Consider the following 24,581-nt stretch of genomic DNA (forward strand, 5'->3'; position numbering starts at 1 on the left):
TTGCAGGAGAGTCCATGCAGAAAAAGGTGTTTCCTCTCCTTCGCAGCGTTTCCTCTGTATAGTAAAGATGCCTCGTGCTCTGTTGCCATGGCACCAAGACCATGAAAGAAAGGTCTGTATACGTCTATGACTCTCACAGGTTATATAGGATTTCTTCCAGTGCCAAATCAAAGAAAAGCAAGCGGGTATGCTATTTGTTCTTCATTCACTCCAAGAGAGTCCTGAAGCAGTGTCAACATGTCTGCTTGTCTGTCTCTGCCCATTTATGCATAATTCTCGTTAGAGCTGGCATTCGTTCACGGAAAACCTTGTTAAGAAATGTACACAACAAAACCTGCTCAGGTTTGGGTCACAGTTTACACCAAAGAGTCCATCAAAGTTCACAGAAACTGAAACGTTATAGTCCAGTGACGGCCTTTCTCCTGTTAAGCGAGCCACCGTGAGACGTGCAGGATCAAAAGGGGCTAACGTAATTTCTGACGCAAGTGTGTGATACTTTGGTAAGAAAGAGGAAATGTGTGGTCATTTCAGCTGATTAAGTCCACATCAATGTTCTCCACCTCACTCATCTCAAAGGATGTTTGCACACACCACTTTGATGTCGATGATCTGCATGTCGGCATATTGTTTAATCATTGCTCCCATTATACACACCCAATGTGTGAGCTTCTGGTTTGAATTCCCTTGAATAAATATTATAATATAAATGAGATCTATTACGTGACCACAAAGCATGGCTGATTACACACTCTGATCATTGGAATAACTGAAAACTGTGTGACCATGAGCTTCACTGGCTTTTTTTTTTTTTTTTTTGGCCCATCAGGAGTACTGTGAAAATCCCCCCAGTTGTGTTCCCTAACAAGCATTTAGCACTGCCTCAGAAACCATGTTGACCAAACCTCAGCAGATGCAACAAAAGCCTATACTACAGCTCATGTGTTAGCAACAATGAGTCCCTGGGGGGGGGGGATTATTGCAGCGCATTCATATTCAGAAGATGCTTGTGGTACACTGCCAGACACTAAACTAACTACATGACCCTAATCACGACATTACTTAATTTTCAGACACTAAAAAACATCACTTGTTTTAGTGTTTTCCCAAGATGAGCATTGTTGGAAAACAGCAACATTTTGTGTAGCTTGTTGCTATGGTATTTTGTGGAAGGAACACAAGCTTTATCAGAGACGGGGTTTTTTTTGACAGCTGAATTAACAACACCTTGTTTGAAACGAAATGGAAATACGACGCTATGTTCAACCCATCTGCTGTACTGGCAATGGAGAGTTTATTTGATTATTTTGCATATTCATATATCTCTATGTGGCACTGTAGCACCGTCAGTGTGTTTGACAAATTGTGCCTTGCAGAAATGCCTGCAGAGGTGACCTTATTGGGCAGTTGATTGCTTGTTAGTCTCCACTTCTGCTGTGGCTGTTTTTCAGAGATTGCTACTGCACAAGAGAACGTTGAATTAGCATATCACGGATATCTGGTAAGAAGCACATCAGTTCTGAAATAAGGACAGATTAGGTTATCAGTAAATGATCTGTAAAATCTATGAACACTGAAACTGTACATATGCGATCAGGATCTATTTACTTAGTGTAAACCATAACCAAGAATTTCATCATATAATTATGTGTGTATCATATTAACTGATTATCTAATTGTGACAAAGATTCTTCAGATAAACACCATGAACAGCTACTGTTGATAATGCCAAAACGCAGAGCAGTTGTTTGGAACTATTTGACACTGGTAAACTATAATTCAGTTCATATTATGCATCACTGTCTAACCCTGCCTTGGGTTTTTTTATAGCCACAGTTGGTCTATGCCAACTCCACTCCACACAGCCCACTTCTCACTGAAAATTTCCTCATGGATCCAGCACCTAGCAACATGTTTTCTGTGCCAGCCCAGGCAGAATCAATATCACCTAAATCGTGAAAGAGATAGGAACTGAAGTTACTGTAAACTTGAATTCCCCTCAAGTAACACCAACTCTTTGTGACGCTTTATGAATAAAAACATTGACTATAAAAGCTTCATTTATTTTTAACTAAATTAAAAATAAGAAGAGAAATGGGCTAACACTGAATGAGCCCTTAAGAAACCATGATCAATACAAGAGCATTATTGGATTACGATATGGTTGGTATGCTAACACTGACTGGTCAGTCACCATGTACAGAGCTTTTTGTATCTGGTCACACATAACTATATTATTTCATCAGTTTCTAAATGCAGACGGCCGGGTTACTTATTGATTACTGAATTACGCACATTTCAATGTGCTGAGTGAACAGATTTTCAAAAGCAGTAAGCTGTCCCATTAAGGAAACAGGTGTTGTGTGGGTGAGCGTAGCTCTTATCAGTGAGAACAGTGACGAAATAAAAGCAAGGGAAGTAAAAAAAGAGGAAAAGGTGCATGTGAAGCCTCTAACATGGTTAAAAAATAAACAGGTATGACAGGACATGCTCAGATTGACAATGTGTTTAATGCATAATTGCAAGAAACAGAAAGAAGCTAATGACCAGCAGTGCCTTGGTTATTTCCTAGTGGTATGAAAAACTATAGATTTTTCAGTGTTCCTGCATCTTTTTCATGAAAAGTTTAGCAAAGTGTTTAGATACTGTGCTGCATTTTACTAAAATGCCCAGCTGTGTAGCTTAATAGAGATTCACAATGTAATTTAGAACACTGTATGTGGATTCATGCATTTGTCTGCAGCATTATCAGTTACAGTAATTTATGTGTGTGTGTGTCTGTGTAATTTATCAGTATTGATTTACAGCTTTTAACAGACTCATATTTCTTTAAGCTGGCAGGTGAAATTCTAGTCCCCTCTGAGTAATGTGACATGTTAAAAATGAAGAGCAAATGTGACAACAAGAAAAGAAGGTGCTGTGCTTGGTGAATTCTGCAATTTGAAAATGAAAAAAACAAAATACTTCTGACAAAATCCTACAACTGACTTTGCAATTTGACTTAAGTTGTATTATGAACGAATATGAAATGACATGTTAATCCCCTTTTTACTTCTCTGTCCATAAAAAAACAAATTAGAGACAAAACCTTGGAGAAAATTAATAATAAAAATATCTGTCAAAATATTTCCATGCTACTAAAAAATTTCAAGATTCAAACACTAAAGACACAAAGAAAATCCCCCCAGAGTAAATCTGTGTCAGCCCTAATGAGGACGTTTGATGTGATTAACTGCAGGGCAATTATTGATCTTTACCAGAAGCTAGAAATAATGATAGGGCAGGCTCACATATTTAATGAAGTGCAAGTTATATTTTGGATCAAATACGTGTTTATGTCATATTTTGACTATACAGGTGAAAACACATTGTATAAATGATCTATGGTTAGACGTGTGTGTTGTTGAAGAACAAATCATTCCTAATTAAACCTAATTAAAGGTTTGAAATTGTTTGTGCTAAGTGGTGTATTGTACGTCTGTGTGTAAACTCTGGAGGAAATGATGATAGAAGTCCCATCTATACAGCAGTAAAGCTTCTGTGTTTTCTGACTCAGGGGCAAAACACAAACGTGACACACGTGCACAAACACACACCACTCACCACTGCTATCTGCACAAACAGAAAAAAGCAGAGCTCATCTCAGCGGCTTCTCTATTGTTTTGACTTTGTTCGGTTCTGGCAGCTTCTTCACACCACCAGAAATCAGTGATTGTTACAATCTTTATTTGCCTCACACCAGATTCAGCTGCCAAAAAAGACACCATCTGCTTTTTTATGAGTACATTCAAAACACTGGGAGGCTTTTTTTCACTTGGGTTTCTGCTTCTTGGTCACTACAGTCAATAAAAACACATTGATTGTCATGTATTCAGTGGTTGAGGAAAATAAATTATTCGTGATATTTTACAAACAAACATCTTTTAACTATAATTGTTAAATGCATTTGAAAAACAGGGCCACCAGTAATCACGAGATCCTAATGAGGTTGGCTGCTGCCAACAAACTGTAAAATGGTTTTGAAAATTCAGCAGCCTGAATGCTGATCACAGATGCCTACATGAATGGCTATTTTAAATGTCCACGATGTATTTCTGTGTATTAAAGAGTGTAGGTGTAATACACCAGCATGCTGTACTTGTCTGCTCCCACCACAGTCATCTGAAAACACAAGGGAAACCACGCAATAGATGGACTAAAATAGATTCCACAGTGTAGCGGCAAATGAATCAAAGGCAGTGGGTTTGAGATAATCATAGCAAGACACTCTGTGGAGAGATCAAAAGTAAAATGCTTCTGCACCTGCCAGTGTCTGTGTGGTGTGTGTCAGGGTTGGCTGGCTCACGGAGGGAAACAGGACTCCACCTTCTAATAAGAGCTCAGGATGACTAATGACTCTGCGCACACGTCAGATCTGATTTCTCACATCTTAATTGTAAACATCTTGTTTTTGAGACTCAGGGTGATGTGAGACACACAGGAAATATTTGAGAATGAAAACTCATATTATAGTATTTGCCGAGGTGATGTGTTTAAAGTGTTTCATCAAAGGAGTTAGACGTCTCATGTTCTGAATACACAGTCATGCAGCTGCAAAGTGTCCTTTTGGATAACCTCTAACATCTTAACCAGGTATTGTCATTTGGGTGTGTCAGGCACCAGTGCCAAATCAGTTATACCTATTACTTGTGTAGAAAGTATTTTAAAATACGGACATATATCCGGATTGTTTTCTTTTTTCACATTTCAGGCTGTTCTCCCTTAACCATCGAAATCCTGTTGTTCTACTCCTCTAAGATTAATCTAAGAACATGCTTGTATTTCTTCATGTGTATTTCTATCAGGTGGTTTGGATGTTATGGTAAACAGTAATCTGAGACTGAAACCTTATCACTTTGTGGAGGTGTAGTCTCCCATTCCTGTAGTTTCTGCATCGGTTCTACACATTTCATTGTGGGATTGCTAACAGTAACTGTTTTGTTCCACTGAATTCTTCAGGATATTCAAATAAAATTGTTTGCAAGATGCAAATTTTAGAATACCGTCAGCAACCGGCTGGCAAAAAACTACTAATACAATCAGAACACACCCAAGTTGCAGTCATGGCAATTAGTCCTGATTTTCCACCCTGTTGTCATTGAATCAGTGCAGCAATATTCTGGTTGATTAGACCACTGCTATGTTGGGAATTTTAATAACCACCAAAATGAATTAAATAATAATAATAATAATAATAATAATATAAAATGGTCCACTATGGGAGTTGTAGGCCTATTCGGACACACAGTTGTGACAGAAGGTCTAATTAGGCAGTAAACACCTGTGTCAGTGGACTGTGAGGGTATACAGGCTTTATGTCAGCATGTTATCAGGAAAAGCACAATGTCATTAATGACATTAATAATTTTTGAATTCAGTTCAGGTGTATCAGTTCTAGGGCCAGCAGGATGAAAATGAAGAGATTTGCTAATTACATCTCTGCAGAGCAAAATGACCTTGTCTTGTTACAGCATAATCATATGTTCTTTGACAGACATGCAGCTTCTGCATGAGTACTTTAGTGTAGTGAAAGTGTTTCTAAAAAGCACAAGATGATAATGTTTTTGGCACTGATGTACACTTGAATCTGAAAACATCAGCGGGGTAGCTTTTAGGCAGCACAAATGAAATGTGGGGTGAAATATTTAGGTCAATTGAAACGTATTATAGTCAAACTTCTCACTGAAAGACTCCCATTTTAATTAGCAGAGCATAAAAATCCCACATGAATTTATTTCTAATTTTCCAATGACTATTCTTTACCACATTTAATCTCCTCAATCTGTTACCTCTAAATTGATTAAAGAGTACGATCTTTATTCGTCTTTAATCTGTTGAACAAAATGAGTTGTTTTTTCAAACTTCCTTCAGTCTCAAGGACTTTGGTAATTTATACTCCCATATGTGGCACTGGTGATATTTCTCATACTTTTCCTGATGTTTGCTTGGAATGATTAATGACATTCTGCACACAAGCGTAATGTAACTAGCCTCTGAGCCTAGCCTGGTACATTTATCCTCATATACATTCACACGCCTCAAGTGGGTATCAAACGTAACACATCTGAGTCTGTATTTGATTTGCTGGATTTGGTTCCACCTGCAAGGCTTTGCTAACCAAAAGAGATTCTCCTCGGCTCAACTCGCAGGCACTCAGGCGTTGATGAAAGCTGTGCCCCTTTCAGAGTCTTGCTGCAGTGTGGCAACTGGACTGACTTATCAGTGAAATGTGAAGATCTTGGTTGTGAAATGTTTCATTTTTGGTACAACATGAAAATGTAAATTAGTTTCTATACGCCGCTGATTTATGGAAGAGCTGATGATAAAGTACAATAGACCTTACATTTCAGATTCTCCCGATGAGATGGGATATTTTCCTACTCAAAGTGTAGTGACGTCAAACAGGCCCACTTGACAGTCAAAGTAGGGTTTTTGATATGGATATTCACTGAAATTATCGTCCTTGTTTGACCATCTCATGATTTCATTATCTGCAATTAGACGACAAGAGAACTTTTGAAATAATTGCCTGCAATTACTGAATAGCCAGCAACAATTACTGTTTGGCTTGTTTCATGATTTAAAAGTGCACTGTGAATCCCTAGTATTTAAAGGGATGATAATGACAGGATAAGTAGAAAACAATTTACCTGCTACTACAGCAACACGGCTGTGGCTGCACGGATTCAAGAGAAAAAAAGACACTGAATATGGCATGCTAAGTAAATATTCCAAAATACTCATTAACAAAACAAAAGATTACATCAAATGATATATGTAAAATATTCTTTTTACATATTTTAGCTGTTTTTCTGAAACTAGCTGCTATCAACAAATATGTCGGTAATCTCCTTGCACACTGTTGAAATCCTTAAAATGAGCTAAGGGAGATCTCAGCTTGTCAATATATGCTTCCACATATTCTGGAGAAATAAATAGTGTTTGGAACATGAATGTCCCTAAGTGGCATGATTTGCATCCCTTAGTTATAGGTAATGGTACAACTTCAAGCATAAAAATGTTTAATTAGATTGTGTGTATCCAAAAGTTTGCAGTGGGTTGTCAAATTGAAATTAGGCTGCTGTCAAAGTTTTAAATTTCCTTTCAGACAAACTAAAGCTGAAGCAGATGTGTTTTTGTTCTATGCAACAAAAGTAGATCATCTGACTTCGTTCTTCAGTGAGACTATTAATTAAAGTGCTAAGAAAACTGTAGGTGTTTTTTCCCAGGGCTAAAACAGGTGTAAATGTGGGATCAGACAGCCTAAAGCTCAAGCAGGAGGAATATTGAAGACATGGGAGAGAAAAAGAGGGAAAGTTCTGTTTCTTTAATGCTTTGTTGACTGTTATGTGGGTGCCATCTGCTGGTTATTTTTGTTCAAACTGTGCTTTATACTGTACAAAACTACCACTAGAGGGTTGACATACTGCTGCATGTACTGTCATAATAGTAATTGAGGTCTGGAGGCTTCAAACCATTTTCATGACTTAGATCTATGATAAAATCCCATATTTTTTATGTTTGTCATCATTTTGTGTGGCCAAATAACATTATTGTTATATCACAGCCAACCCCATCCACACTCCAGCATGATCATTACAGAAAACAGAGCCATCATACAGGCCGTCTGATGGTGTCTAATAATGCCAGTGTAATAACTGCCACCCTTTATCAGTGACAAAGAATGCAATAACAACATGTTCATATGGATAAGAAAGTTGAAACTGATAACACACTGACTAGGCAAAATGTAACAAATGATTCCTTCATATAGATTACACATAATCTATTCAATGCATTCCTTGATAAATGAATATATAAATAATATTGTGGCTTCTTAAGGGTAAGATGGAGTGTTTTTAAATCAATTTGCACTAATAATGTAGGCCAATAAAGAAGTTAAACCTAAGAATTGGGATATAGGTGAATGTGGTGATCTCTGGTATACAGCTATAATGTCATAGTATATCATTAGCTTTTATTACATGCTGAACAAATTATCAGAGTACTTAATATTCAGTGGTGTGGTGTCATGCTACATATGTTTAATTGTAAACCATCCATTAATTACCTATATCGCTTATTCTGATCCAGTGTTGAAGATCCTTAAATCCTTAAACCAAAATCTGCCCTCTATTGTGGGCTGTGCTGCTGTGTGTGCTTAAGACCAGATGGTCTCCACCATGTGGTCTAAAGCTTAGGGAGATGGCTTGTGGTTATAGTTACAGTTTAAAAAAGTAAAGTCTCCATGAGGAATACAAACAAGTATGTGTGTTGAAAAGTATTACTTTTATAACACTTTTGGTTGAAATACTACATATGTGCAGGTATTTGATTTCCATCAAAATCAAATATAATAGCCATCAATACAGTCAAAATACAGTCGCAGTTTGGCTTTTTTGTAACTAACAGGGTCAAATGGAGATAATCTGAGAACAGTAAACAAGGCAGGTTTATTCTTTAACTTTTGCGTACTTTTTTCCTACACTATTCCTGTACTCAGCAGTTCCTCTGATATGAAGCCATACTATGTTAAACATTAAGCTATATCAAGAGACAACTAAGGAGAGGCTGAGGCAGGTGAAGGTGGTGTGATCTGTCTGTGAAAGGTGGCCGGCATGATGATAAACATGCCGTGTTTATCATTAATAATCTGCAAAATTAATTTTTATTCTGTCAATTAGTTAAAGGTAGTTAAAAGTTAGTTAAAAGAAGTTAAAAAAACTAAGCAACAAAAGAAACCTTGCACAATACTAATTAACACGTTACGTCTTGTTTGTTCAATCTGTATGAAAAATGCAATGAAAAACAACACTTGATGGTTGTATAGTGAATGTGTTGCTACAGCTGGCAGCTAGTGAGCTTAGATATTTATCTGCAGGTTAAATAAACAGGATGTGTTAGTTTCTAAGCTTTAGAAGTGCTAATAGGAGCATTTTATTACCCTTTGACAGAGCCAGGCCAATGATTTTAATTTTATCCCAATGTTCAGATAAATGTTAAAATGTCTCCTGGTTTAAATATTTAGTGTGACAGTGGCATCACTTACTCATTTTCCCTCTAACTCTTGGAAAGAAGGTGAATTGACTTATTGGATACACTGATTAATTATTTCTTAAACTGAATAATGTACATTTTATTAATACTTGTTTATGAATAGTAAATATGAATACATTGATTTATTGATAAGAATAGGTCTAGTTTCTGAAGTTTGGTTATCTGACATTTCAACATGAAGACATTTCAACCTAATGAGTGTTATTAACCATTAGGGATGTGTGAAATCACCATGGCTGTGTTTTGTCATAGTGAGTGGCCTTATTATTCACTGTCTGTGAAGCAGCTCCAAGATTTGTCCATCGTTTACGTTGTTATTAAATTAGTACTCTGTGCTGTTCAGTTTGGGGAGAAGCTTTACCAAACAAAAACTACTGCTGAATAAACAAGCAAGGTGTATTTTAGGATCACCGTCCAACTTTAAACAAACACTCTATTGCTACTACTATGCTATCTCTTGTTTTCCTTAGTATCTCACACATACAAATGTTCCCACTGAGTCAGCAGCTGTGATTGGTCGGGAATGACACCTGAGCAGACAGCCAGGGATGATTTGAGATGCTTATTGGCTGCTGGAACTGTGCTGTTCATTGGCACTTTGAGCGTAACCGACTTGAATAGAGCTTTTGTGTAAACATGCCACATAAACAGCCACAGGGGAACACTTGTGCTGAAATCCTAAACAGCCCAATGCAATGGCCCACAGCCAGAAAGGGAGTTGATTTACTAACATGGTACGTTTTGTGTTTGTTGTGTTGACTCATTTCTTTACCAGACTGCAGAAAAATCATGAAGAAATTAAACATACACTCATCACCTGCACTGTAGGTATTTATCACCTTGGTGCAATTTCGGTAAAAGACAGATAACAAACTGAAGTGCTTTCTTTTAAAGTGAAATAAATATTAAAAGGTCAATAGCAGCAGTATGATCAGCTGTGGGAAACTTGTATAAGGGCAAAGTTTATCATAGTATACACATAGTGAAAACTATACCTGTATTGACTTAGAAGGATAGTTTCAGATTTAAGAATTAAAATAGGAAGATACTACTCACAAGCCTTTAAGTAGATCCATCTACATGTTTCTCGGCTGTTTATTATCCCTTAAAACCAAACATATTCTCTCTGCTTTGGCGTAATAAACCCAGAAAAATAGTCATGCTTTACAGGAAAGGGTGTAGGATCTGGCTATGAAAAATGGTGAGCTGTTCTGAAACAATTTTGAAGCTGAGCGCTAAAGAACAAAGGGTGTGGGAGATTGCAACCTTGTGCCACACCCTCAGGCTGTAGAGTCAGGGCCTTTATGGCAGCCTTTGTTAAGGTGCTTGATATACTCTACACCCCAGAATCCCCTTTCATCTTCCAGCATAGTGAGACAGAGAGAGAGAGCTACTGAAACGGTTCTGTGTATCCAGAAGAGTACCCAAAATACACTGAAGCAATATATTAGAGAACTTTGAGCAAAAGGATGGATGCTACAATTCCTTAGGGTATATTTATATGAAAATAACTCTCATCTCCTTTTAGATGAAAGGGTTTGAAGGAGTCTGTAAATGTCCAGTATATTAACACTTAAGAGAAAAATAAATGCAATAAGTTCTGACAACTGAACTGCAAGGAATAAACAGGATGAAGCTGAAACCATTTTCATCTTAATCAACTATCCACGAGGATGGATTAACATATTTTCCCTCATAATTTCACACAGGATTGAAGAGAAGAAATGTCAAGCTCAAATTTGATAGATCAATTTACCAGCTGTTCCAGCAGGCTTTTCCTTTAGCTGTAATTCAATCCCTCCCTGTTTAACAGCATAATCTATGACACACTTCATCTGCTATTCATTTGAAGTGTCATCATCTGGCTTTATCTTCTGAGACCTCAGCAATGCCAGCACCAGTACTGCTATTTGCTGGGAGCTATTTGCTATATGCAGTCATTTCCATGGCTGTTAAGGTCCTGCATTAATGTACAATTTATGATTCAGCCTCCGCATTAATGCACATTACTGTCAATAGAAGCACTAGAAACTATCCCCATAACATCTTTCTGTTTTTCACTATTACACATTTTCCCTTTCATTAATAAGATAATTATGTCTCTGGAAACAGGTCACACATACCCAACAATACACTTTTTTGTAGATTAACACATACACACACACTAACACCCACAGATTCACTGCTGTAGGCTTTTATCCTCAGGCACAGGATTCCCAAGAATTACATAGAGAGAAACGTATTCATTTGGGGAACATACACATACACTCCTCCCAGAGATGAGCCTGCAACATACTCATTTTGTCCTGAGGCAGAGAAGCACACTATTGTTGGATTACTGGGGCGATGTAGTAGTTTGGGGCCTTGGGGAGTTTCCTGTAGGTGCACCCTTCTATTTTTGACCTCTTTTTCCCCTTTGTGAAACTGTGAGTCTATGGCGATTTATCTGTAATAACCACATGGGCCATGTCAATTTAGGATAGAGTAAATATGACTGTCGCATTTTAAGACCGCAACAGCAAGTTTGTAAAGAGGTCATGAATATGCCATTATATCTGAGCAATTTTTAAGAAAGCCATGAAATGAGTGAGGAAGAGAAAAAAAAACAGTTCATATAGCTAAAAAGCAGAATTTCCTCTTTGACTGTCTTCTTATCCTATAAGATATGCTGTATTTGTTCAAGCTTTCTGCCTACACAAACACAACTCCAAGCACTCAGAAATACGACAGGAGGACAAATGCAAACTTTTCAGCCCTCAATATATTTTCATGCTTGAGTTATTTGGTACAAAATAGTGTAACGCTCCAATGGAGTATAACTGTGACATTTATATTTACCATCTAGTTATCACTGCCATTTAGAAATTGCATTTCCTACTGTATTGCAAGGGGAACTTATTTAAACTTGGTCAATTTGAACAAATTGTAACACCTAAAAAATGACTTATATAGGGATACCATTTGCAATACTAACATTCAAAACTGAAACTTGCTTTAGGGAAACTAAAAGAGCTGTTTTATCATTTAAATTGTGTGATATCATGGCTACTAACTTATAACATGAAATTGAATGGAATAAAGTAGTTTCCTATTTACTATGTTGGCCATCACCGTTTGTAGGCACAAGACAAGACAAGTCAAGTCATTATTAAATTAATTCGTCCCTATCAATATATTGAGTTGAGTCAAGAGTGCCATTTCATAGTGACTACTCCACAAAATGACTGTAAATATACAGATATAAGTCACTTCACTATACAAGTTGCACTACAAGCCATAGGAGTAATAACAGTGTAACTTATAGTCCAGAAAATACAGTAAATGTAATTAAATGTAATTGAATGTAAATGTAAATGTAACTGAAAAGAACTATCTCATAGATACATTCTGTTTTTGCCTATCAAATTTGCTGACAATCATAAAGCAGTAACTAGTAACTCAATTAGTAGTAACTAGTAACTCAACTGTGCAAGGCAATGTACATAAAAAAGATTTATGCATGGTTACTTTCTAACAAAGGGAAGCAGCTAAAATGAAGTACATTTTATTTAATTTGGGGCTTTTGACTAAACATTTGGGTAGAAATTGTGCAGCTAAGTAGTGACTTTTCACATTGTGTACATGTGGTTCATGTTAAGACGTGTACTGCATTACCTACTCATGTCCCCAGGCACAAATCTGTATGCCTTATGCTGCACGTATGCAATAGGTAGAGCTTTATCACACTGCCCTATAGACATCTGAAAGGGTCACAGAAGTGGTTGTTTTTCATGTTTTCATGTTGTCGGTCCTTGAATGATTATGTCAACAGACCATTGAACCTCTTTCCAATCACCAACTTTCATGCCATCCCTAAATACACCTCTCTGAAAGACACACCTCCTCTAACCTGACCCAGAGTTCAACAACTTTATACCTTATCAGAAAAAAAGTTGTGCTACTAACCCCCTTTCCCCCAAGCTGCATATATAAAGGTTCCCATATAGGGGATTGTATTCTCAGTAAAGTTGCAGCCTGTTGGTGTTGGACAGAGATAGGAGAAGATTTTTGTTTATCTGTAAATGTTTGAGATTATGAAGAAGGATCAAGCTTAAGTTCTGATTTTTGCCTGGTAAACATGTATTTAATATTCTTATACTGTATATTAGCACTGTGGATTTCAGTTTTCAATTCATCATGACTTTTAGAGCAAATTTTGCTATATGTGTGTTTGCTTACAGTATTTCCGATTTGGACTGTATGAAAATCAAATCTTTATTCATGCACTGATTATAGCTATTCGTGACCCTTTTACAGCAAAAGTTACATCCAAGCTGCTTCTGGTTAAAATACTTCTGTTTCCACTTTCGTTTCAGCCCCAGCCTCGTGCTTTGGTTTGTGCGTCTATCCCGGACGAGGGGGCGTGGTCTGGTCTCACGTCATATCAGCCGCCGCGCTCTGATTGGCTGTCGATCCTCACCCGACACAGCAGTGAGTGCTGGCTGCAGAGGAAGCCGCTCTCCCTGGTCATGAGCTCGGCGCTGTGGACTTGGGCAGTGCCGTGTGTTTTCTGGTCTGTCTGTCTGCTGACAGTGATGTGAACAATTACCGTGATCGCAGTCCTTGTTATAAAGAGCAGGAAAAAACAAGGAAGGGGTCTTAGCTTGATCATTGGTCGAGGTGCGACTGAACAGGAGACCAGACACTTCAGACGTCTGGAGTCGAGGTGAGGAGCATTTTTCAGTCTTTTCTCACTAACTTAGTCAGTTTTAGTAGAATCTGGAAAAACATTACTCTGTTTATCTATCACTCTGCAACAATGAATGCATGAATTTTTATCACACTAGTGCCAAATGACCAGACTGGAGGACCACTGGTGGAGCTGTTCCTGTGCATCAAGAGTTGAAACCAAGCAGTCTTCATCTGGAGCGAGCTGGCTGGCATCTAAAGCAAAAGAAATGATGTCTATTATCACCACCGTGCTCAGCAACGCCTACGGCTCCCTGTACGACGTCCGGACGACCAACCTGATCCGCCGGGGTCTCGTCCTCTTCACAGTCGGGGTGTTCCTCGCCCTGGTGCTCAATTTGCTGCAGATACAAAGAAATGTCACCCTGTTTCCTGAGGAGGTGATGACAGCTTTGTTTTCCTCTGCCTGGTGGATCCCACCTTGTTGTGGCACAGGGGCAGGTGAGTAGACAACTTGCTGGTTGAAAAATGTTGATTAGAGTTATAAATAGAGCAGCCCTATCAGGACCATCTCTGGTTTGTTGTTGGGTTTGGACCAAAGGAATTTGGGAAGCTTTTTTTATATTAAGATAAAACAATGACAAAGAAAGTCTTTAAATTATAATTTACCAGTCATTTACACACGCTAAATCACCTCCGCGGGGCTTCCCTGCAAACTTGCAAACTAAAATGGTGCAATTTAAAACTAACCTAGGCATAAAAATAAGGCTTTGCTATCATTACTGATGTGAGAGGCCTCTGAATGATCAGCTAATAATGACTAATCATTCGGCTTTGTTTTTGTTGGCTGTTATATAGGTCTGTGTCTGTCCTGGTCAGGGTTAATGGTTTTGTCTGACAGTCAGCTAAGAAAAAACAGACTTTGTACAGGTGGTAGAGACTCTCGCTCTCTGATTGGTCACAACACACGGACTGAGTGCGAGCTGGACGCTCATTGGCTGAGGCCGTAACGGGTGAGCTGAGTGGGCGGTGCTTTGAAGGCTAGGAACCAGGAAGTTGTTGAAAGAAAAAACATCTGTGCCAGACTGCTCCCTCCATGTGCTGCAGGGTGTAATAATGTCTGTACTGTTTGTTGACATTAGTTAGTGCCTTTTTATGTCTTCAGTGTCATGAAAAGACTTGTTTAAGGTTGTTGATATAGTGAACTAAATACCTTCTTAACATTTAACCTATTGTAAATGTGCTGTTTTTAATTCTCCTTTCTCAAGTATGGTTTGTTTTAAGTTTAACAGTTATAAAAATTACATTTTTTTGCTAGTTTCCCTGAGGTAAATGTGATGTTCTCAGATATCATGTTTTGTCCAACCAACTGTATTGATTGAAACAATCAAAAACGCGACAGTAATTAATTTTCAAAGTAGTTTCAGGTTCATTTTCTGTCAGTTAACCAGCTGATTAATTGAGTAACTGACTAATTGTTTGAGCTAAGTGCTATACTCTATTAAATATTTTAGTTTTTTAGTTTTTACAAAATGCTTAATAAAGTGTACAAAACAGAGCTAGAGCTTGACATTGCGCAAAGTAAAAGATTCAATCAAAAGGACATTGCAGGCACACAAACGATTAAGAGGATAATTAAATAAGTATATATTCTTAGTGTAAGGGTTTAATTGTATGCACGGTCAGGATAAAATTATGAGTCATTAATTATGGAAAGCTTGCTAAGCAAAAATTCCTGCATCTGCAGCTTTATGACAGGAAGTCCCTCTGTCATGTCATAGAATTATTGCTTCTCTTGTGTAACTGGGGCTGTTTGGTTCTTTTCACAGCTGTTATTGGACTGCTGTATCCCTGCCTTGACAGCCATTTGGGGGAGCCACACAAGTTCAAGAGGGAGTGGGCCAGTGTCATGAGGTGCATTGCAGTGTTTGTCGGCATCAATCACGCCAGTGTTGTATCCTTTTGTGCGAACATCACCCTGGAGATTCAGGCTACTTTCTTATAGTTAGTATATGGGACATATTTGCCTTTCTGTTGCTGGTTTAGACAGCATTTTACTCAAGAGGATGTCCTGCTTCACCCTTTACCTTTACGAAAAGTGAAGTGAAAGTGAAGTAAAGTGATGGAATATAGTACTAAACAGGTTGTACAGTACAAATATTTAGAGTAAGAACAAATCCCATGCTACTGTTTGACATTATCCTTAACTGCCCAGTAACACAGAAACTAGACTTTGACAACAACGTGCAGCTCTCTCTAACACTGGCAGCCTTGTCCTTGGGCCTGTGGTGGACATTTGACCGGTCCAGGAGCGGCTTTGGCCTGGGCATCACCACTGCCTTCCTTGCTACTGTGATCACACAGGTGCTGGTCTACAATGGAGTCTACCAGTAAGTTTGCAATTCAATTAAAACAAATGCTGCCCTTGTTATTATTTTTAAGGAAACCAAACTGTTGCTGTCTTCACTGATTAATCATATGTGTTTTGTCACCACTGAAATAAAGTACACCCATCTGTCTGATTCCAAGAAAGATAGTCCATGACAGATATGCCATGAATAACTGAGCTATAGTTTTGATTTTCCTCCTGTGTCTGGGTGCCCAGTTTACTCAGTGGCATATAATCAGAAATTCATAGCTAAGAGAAAGGATTATTGCCCAACATAAAAGTTTCAGAAGACTTTACTGATGGAAACAGAGGGAGGAATGACATGACAAGATTTATATATCCTTCCTGCTCAGAGATTTCTATATGGTGTTGTCTTGATGTCTATTTTGTTGGTAAGAACTGATATGTTCATTATTTTGTGACATGGCATTGTTGTTTGGTTATTGTACATTATTCTGTTTAGCTGTAGGGGGAATCGTGGTTTATTTTGATCCCCTCCAGAGAGGTTAGAGGTTGGGGTCAGCTACAGAGCAGCTTACAGAACAGCTTACTCTGCATCATTCAAAATAATATTTAATAAAATAGTTTGCTTTTTTCCCCTCTCTCTTCTAGGTACACATCGCCAGACTTCTTGTACGTCCGCTCCTGGCTCCCATGTATATTCTTCTCAGGAGGTGTTACTGTGGGAAATATAGGACGCCAACTTGCCATGGTAGAGTTTGCCACTATTTACATATTTGCCCAGAATATAATTCAGGGATTGTGATTCTGTGTGAATTATTGGAGGTTTTTGTCACATTCACACAAAATAACCCTACACATTTTCCAGTATCAGTCTTCAGAAATCTGTATCTGTTGAACTTTTCATTTTGTGTGAGCAGTTGAACAAAAATGAGGATGAGTTCAAAAGGCTCTTCTGCACCTCATATGCTTTATTTCCAATTATGTAGCTGAACTACAACAGCAGATAACATTATCAAATGGGTTAAAGTTGCACAAAGAGCCTTGGACACCCAACTTCCTTCATAATTATCCCATCAAGTCAGCTTTGATCTCTTCATTAAGCTTCTGCCCAGAAGCTTCACCTCATTCTGTCTGTAAAGTAAGAGTCCTGTCACTCCCTCAGTTTGACTCAGTGAAAGCGTGAAAGCAGATTAAGGGCTGTTGTTTTTCACAGTCAAGGCGAGACACAGAACCAGTCAGGAAGGCTGACCAGTGGGTCATTTGCTACTTGTTTTTGTTTGTGATGAGGCCTGAGGAAAGTTGGCACAAGTCCGTGCTCGTGGTTGTGTTTTTCTCTCTTTCCCTCTAGTGGGTTATTTATCAGAAGGATCAGAAAGCGCATGAGACTTTTATTTTCTTTAGTAGTTTTTGATAACTTTTTATTTTACCTTGGGTTTAATTCAGCTATAGGGAAACTAGTTGTCAGCATGCAGAAATAAAAAAAAAAACAGGTTTTGCCTTGTTCAGCTTTTGAATGTTTCAGTTGCTTCAGAGGCTTTAAAGCTTTTCTAGAACAAATATGCAGTCCAGTGTGTAGCTTCAGAATTTCATGTGCAAATATTTTGACAACTTATCTGAATATCAAAGATATTTAGATCTGAAAATTTTATTTTATTGAATTGAAAACATGCAGTTTTCACCTTTTGAGCAAACACTTTATTTCCTCTTCTTGCCATTTAGGGAAAAAAATGAACTGAAAGAATTTTTTTTTTCTCTAGATATAATGATGACACATAAAGTAGCCCTGATGAATATATAAAGCAGCATCGGATTCATATTTACTCACCTACTAACTCCAAAAAAGGGAAATTGGGAGTTTGGTTTCAGCTGAAGTTTGCAGTTATGGCTTTACAGGAAACTGAAACTGATGTAGTCATGTATGATTCCTGTCTGAAAAAGAGTCACCTCAAGCTGTTCAAAAGTTTTCTAAGTTTCACAATCGTAACAATACAACGATTTGAGAGATCTGAAGGATTAATATAATGATCATAAATCTAGTTCAGTTCTTATGCAAAGCTGACATTAGCCACCACTTAAACTCATCAATTTGTAAATACAGATATTCAAATGTTTTATAATGTTTCTTAAATTGCTGGATCAAACTGATTGATGTTTTACTGGCTGCTTTCTTTCTTTTCTGCAGGGGGGAGTGGAGAAATCCCACGTGGACTGAACAGTGGAAATACAGAGTACCAGGCAATGACAGCCAACACTATAATGAACTAGTTATGTGAAGAATTACAAGTATAAGAGGAGGAAAAAGACTCGACTGCTTTGACTGCTTGCTTTGTTTTTATAACAAAGTGTGGGTCAAAAAGCCCCTTATCTAACGTGCCATGTCCTCTGCACCTCCTTGTGGCCAACAACCTCTCCTTCCCACCTCTGTTGTACTCCATTAGCATTAAGCCTCCCTTCATGTTAGACAGAAGGACAGTGTTTATCACTTGTTGTTTTGTAAAATGAGCTGTTGACTGGTTTTATTTTCATGCAGGAAGTGTGTAACTTCTTGCAGTTTATGGAGTGGATGAGTGTGCGTGTGTGATTTGGCGTGGATGCATCTTGGTCTTAGCAGAGTAGACATGAGGTGGGTGCTATAACGTCTGTTTTAGATTTTTTTATTATTAGCCTGAATATATTATGATAACAAAAGGGAAATGTAGTGTGAGCAGGAAAAAGAAATGTCTTCAATCTCACACAGTAATGTAGTCAGTGGCATTATTGAAGGGAGTTGGAGATGTATGTTCCCAATCAAACCAAATTAAGTATTTGTTTTGTGGATTTTGTACGACCTCAAATCACATGTAGTGCATGTTTTCTAGTCAATGATGATCCCCATTTTGAAAGTAAGAATTTAATATTTTGGAAGGAAGAGTTTGATATAAATGCGTTCATGATGACGCAGATGAAAAATGATCAGCACATACTGTGTTTTAAATATGTACCTAGAGCCAGCAGACTTTAGCACAGATGAGAAACAGGAAGGACCTGGATCAACTGAAAATAACGAAATCTATCCACCGGCACCTGTACAGCTAATTAACACATACATGTTTGTTCTATTCAAACTGAAATAGCTGGGCTAAGCCAGCTGCATTTTGTGTAGAGTCATGACAGGAGCATCTAATTTCTCATCTAACTGTGAGGATGAAAGAAAATAATTACCCCAAATGTTGAACTCTTCCTTTTAAGTTCAACAGGATAACACATGGGACAAAGAGAGACAGGAAATATTTATAGAAGTGCCATTTAGTTTACTACCAGTTTGTAATGACTGACTGTCACTTTTATATTTGATGGTGTAAATTCTATGCCCCTTCTTGCTTATAATGGCTCCTAGTTATTTGCTGAACTAAGAACTTATTAGTGTGCATGATAATTGTCAACTGATGTGGTATTGATAATGTTACCAATATTATTGTGTAATATTATCCAGGTGAAAAAAGCTAAAAGACTAAAAGTTTTGGGCTCCCTGCCTCCAGTTTGCTCTGGATGTATGGAATAATTGTATTCTGATATACTCTCCATCTTTGTCAGGTTTCATCGAATTCAACAAAAGAAATTTAGATAATCTGTGGCAGCTCTGAGGGACACAGTATTAACCCACTATAAACACATAGTTAATACACTGGATAAAATTGAAAATGAGAAATGCTCCAAGAATAGACATATTAAATTTAAAACATTAGGCAAGTGTTAAAGCTTAAAATTAAAATTATTTAGGTTCCAAAGTGGATATTAGTCATTTTTGTGTGAACAGTATAATATTCACAGCTGTCAGTATAAAATCACATTTAATTTTTGAGAGCACTTCTTTGGGATCTTCTGCTGAGAAGCTTTAGACAGAGACTGACAGGATTGTTTAGTAAGAAAATAGAGAGTGGTACGACATCAAAGCGTTAAAATGGATTTAAACAAATGTCAGTCATGTGCATATTTTGTTTATTAGCAGAGAAAGGAAAACCACCAAGTTGGGCCGTGTTTTGAATGAATGTGCCAGGAGTATAATTCAACTTTGGTGTTTAAAAGATAGTTTCAAACACTTCCCATTTCATTTTGACATCTGATATGTTGTGAAATAGACTTGTGATTCCCTTCCAGAGCAACATTTTTTACTATGTAATCACGAGTGTTTCCCACTTTGTATCTTCAAATTAGTGGTGATAGTTTGGGAACACACACTGATTGAAGGAGAGGGAAGGACATTAATGTGTACGATTTGCAATCTGTGATTGCCTTTTGAAATACAGAATGTAGTGCTTTTGTCACTATAACAGTTTAGTTTTATCATTTGTATGAACACAATGACATTACTGCTTGTATGTATAATAGCTTGCCTATGTAATCATACAGGTATTATTACCATACTCGACCTACAGTATGTTAGTTAGTCTTTGGGGTCTACAGAATTAAGTGCAATCAGATTATACATGAGCCGATTATTCTTCCTTATTTATTATTTCTGACGAAGGCTAAATAAAAGTATATGCAGTGTGGATACTTCAAAGCAATAACATCTTATGGTTTTTGTGAACATGATTTTTGTCAGAGATTACATGCCTTTTAGAGTCAACACCAATGACTTTCACGAGAGACATTGTAAGAAATGTGTCAAACTGTTGTAAAATGTCATGTAGTAGCATTATTTAGGAAAACCTGATTTATTTTTTTAAGACTTTTTGTGGCAGGTAACTTCAGGTTGAATCTGCCTACATTCAGGTGTGCTGAACTGAAGAGGAAGCTTTATTTTTTGAGATGGTGAAGCACTTTTTGTTTTGATGTTTTAGAGGTTTTGTGTGTGTCCAATATTTCAGCTGTGTATCATTTTGCTACCTTGGATTTAAGTGAAAAATAAAAATAAAAACACCTCACAAGGACATCTGTGTGTAGTCATTAATCATAAATTAGATAATTGAATTATTACATACTACTTGTTTAAAGCAGAAAGAAAAACAGAAATATAATATTTAATTGAAGGGATTTCATGTTTTGCTTCCAAAGATATAAGGTTTATTTATTTGTTTCTACTGTTATTTTGCATTATATTTGGGGGTTGTAAAATGGTTGCAGTTAAAACTGGTCTAGACTTTTCTGGGGTGCTGATGATGGTATTTGTTGTGTCTGCTGTCACAGCCAAGTTGAATGGACGAGGACACTCTTTTGTCTGGGGTCTCTGTCAGTCTCCAGAGCCATTATAATGTCTTTTGGCTGCATCCTCCCTTTCGCTCTGCTCTGTAAGACCCCTCCCTACATCCCAAAAAAACCCTGAAACTGCCCCCCACCCCTGTGTGTCACTGGGATCAGGAAGAAGTGCCCCCCTCTCTCCTCTGTCTACCCCCTCTCTGAACATGCCTTTCTGGAGGGCTGACTTCTATTTATACCTAGCGGGGGACTGACAGTTAACCTTTTGCACTGAGGGAAATTTCTGGGAATGGGGCCAATATCTGTGGGCTATTCTAAATCTCATTCTGAGAGGCTCTCTATACATCTATGAAACTGCTGTGCATCCATCTATCTATCTATCTATTTCTCTCTCTGTCTATCTGTCTATCTATCTATCTATTTATCTATCTGTCTATCTATCTATCTATTTATCTATCTGTCTGTCTATCTGTCTATGTATCTGTCTGTCTGTCTGTCTGTCTGTCTCTCTGACAGGGCAGTGATCCAGTGCCACACGCCACTTCTTCTCTCTCCCGCCTCTTTCAGTGTCCTCGTCTTAGGCAGAATAATTGGCTGGGCTTCAACCTCCTTTCATTTCCAGCCACAACAAACTGAAAGACTCCATTAGAGCACCTTCTTATTGCCAAAGAGCCCCCCTCTGTCTTCCTCTCTCTGTCTGGCCTTTGAGCCAAGAAGACAAGCCTGGGCCCATCTGATCTATTGATTTAAACCACCTATAGTTTGACCTGAGAGACAGTTCAATTTTATCTCCTTGTAGCACCTGTATGACTAGTAGTAAACAGTACAAAATATATTAAGCCATATACGGTAATTACAATCTGAAAAATAATGCACATACAAAATGAGCGATATAGATTTTAATATTCTATAAATGTGATATATAATACATATAATAGACGAGAGTGCCATAAGAATATAACAACAGTAAGACAGTCTATTATCAAAAGTAAGTAGATACTGTGCTAATTAAAGCAGCGTTTACGTAAGAGGCAAAATGTCTTAACACCTAATATTCTATGAAGTGACACAAATTCAAAAAACTTAATCAGTTATTGATTTGCAATGGAAGGAGCTTCACACCTAAATGAATCTACTAGACTCAATACAAAACAATGAAAATATTAAATGTTTGTAACTGCTCTTGACTTGAAGTCCTGTAAGCAGTTCATAGTAGTTGAAATAACTCGTAGGTTTACTCAACTACTGTACTTGAGAACAAATAAACAAACACAAACTTTTTGCTGCTTTATACTTCCACTCCTCTACATTTCACATGAAGCAGTTTTCTTTTCACTGCACCACATTTAACTTCTCAGAATGTGATGTTATGTAAAAAAGCATGTGACATGCTTTCAAAATATAATACATTGTAAAAGATTAAGGTAATTGCTCACATTTTGCTTATGTTATTGTCATTGCCTAGAAGTCTATGAGCTAGTAATAGAATACACTGAAGGAAAATGTCTGCTCCAAACTTGATTTTTATTATTAAATATTCCATAAAGAGAAGTGAAAAAAATAAAAATTTGCATAGTAATAGTTTGTTTTTCCTGTTACCCTACTCTGTTATTTGTGTTAATTATTTCACAAGCCGTCACACTTATCTTGTGACCTTTAGGGGGTTGCCAAACTCCTCAGCTGGGGACCTCTGGACTAAAATACTTAAATATACAAAAAGTAGAGAGATACGCAGAAGAGCAGATGAATAAGACAATATTAACATGCACATATTCTGGAAGAGTAAATCCTGCAGTGTAGCATTACAATGTTCTCTATTTGGTAGTGATAGTTTTTATTAGGCTACCACCAGATGACAGTATTTATCCTCCTATTACAATGAAGTATATAGACACCTAGTGGAGGGACACAGAACCGCAACTGTAGTGCATTTAATTTATCATACTGACGCTCAAAGTTTTACAATGCACGTTCAAGTATCCAAATATTGCATATGGAAGAGGAAAATAACCAGAAATCATATATCAATGATCTGTATTATAAAAGTACAGATTTTCCTAAACCCTTTTAAAACAACTGATGTACATACAAATTCAGATATGACTTATTAAACAGTGGCTGGAACATTATTCTTGGAATATTTATCTCTGGCTGCAGTGAGTCACATGCATGATAGAAAAGGTCAATGAAATTGAGTGAGTGTGGAGAAAACGACTGCACACTCTTATTGCTCTGCCAAAAGGTCTTCAGTGGCATTAATGTCCTGCTCTGTGTGATATATAATGAAAGATTTTGTGTGCAAGTCTGGGCAAGTTGTTGAGGTCTACTGAGTCTTCATTACACCAGAGCTGGGTCCACTCCTGTCCTTTGCCTTTCCTCATAGCCTCTCCCTGTGCCGGCCAGGAATAATGAATTACAGCGGATGCCATGGGGGCCTGGGTGAGTGGCTCAGAAGTGGACTCCATTTTAGCTTAAATTACCCCTCAGATCCCATTCAAATGGCAGTCTCAGGCTGCTCTCTGCCTCCTCTACATATTTCTGTCTGAGGGTGAAGTGATCCGGTCTCACCTTTTCTTCATTTACTCATTTAAACAGCCTGTCCCTGTTTTAGGTGGTCAGTATTCTAGTGCGCAGTTAAAGCTGGAGGGTAAAACCAAAATATCTACATAAAAAAGGAAATAGAGTAATGTAACAGAACCATCTTTAACAGTATAAACAACAGTCCATGTCTCTGGGATTTATCAGTTCAATCAGCATGCTCAGCCTTGTGTGCCATTCCTGTTGATTCCTCTTCTTCCTCCGCAGGACAATAATAAAATGACAGTATAAACCTCAGGTGATGGCACATTATGCATGCCATCCAAACAAATCCTACCCAGTGTAAATTAAACACACCCAGTGCATCTTACAGCCCAGATCAGACTCTGTAAATCAACCAGGGTAATAATAACAAGTGAATAAAGAGTAATGGAATAAATCAAGTTAAGCATTTCCATTGCATGATCTGTCCTGAGAGGGAAGCATCGAAAAGTCTGCGTCTTCTGAACAACTTACAAACAGGGAGCAGCTTTGAAATTACACTAATATCCATGCTCATTTCTTAGTTTTTAAATAAAAAGTTTAAATATAACTTGCTCTTTCAATCTGGTTTACTAGCTGAATGTAAGATTTTGTTTACTTGTGTGCCTGTGTGGAGGCTTTAATTGTGTAAATAAAACACCTATTTATCAAAATATCAAATATAAAAATAAATGACTCAAATCTATTATCCTAAAGAAATCAATAGAAT

At 37.6% G+C, this 24,581-nt stretch overlaps 1 protein-coding gene across 1 annotated transcript; it reads left to right on the forward strand.

Annotated features, from left to right (window-relative positions):
* The first annotated feature begins 13,564 nt into the window (after positions 1-13,564).
* On the forward strand, positions 13,565-18,752 carry insig1 (insulin induced gene 1). Its single transcript, XM_026292339.2, has 6 exons — positions 13,565-13,798; positions 13,920-14,262; positions 15,591-15,715; positions 15,985-16,151; positions 16,763-16,862; positions 18,297-18,752. Exons 2-6 carry the CDS (start codon positions 13,926-13,928, stop codon positions 18,324-18,326), a joined length of 759 nt encoding a protein of 252 aa, XP_026148124.1. The 5' UTR covers positions 13,565-13,798; positions 13,920-13,925; the 3' UTR covers positions 18,327-18,752.
* Positions 18,753-24,581: the final 5,829 nt, after the last annotated feature.

The sequence above is a fragment of the Mastacembelus armatus genome, chromosome 20, assembly GCF_900324485.2.
Source record: "Mastacembelus armatus chromosome 20, fMasArm1.2, whole genome shotgun sequence".
Classification (NCBI taxonomy): Eukaryota; Metazoa; Chordata; class Actinopteri; order Synbranchiformes; family Mastacembelidae; genus Mastacembelus; species Mastacembelus armatus.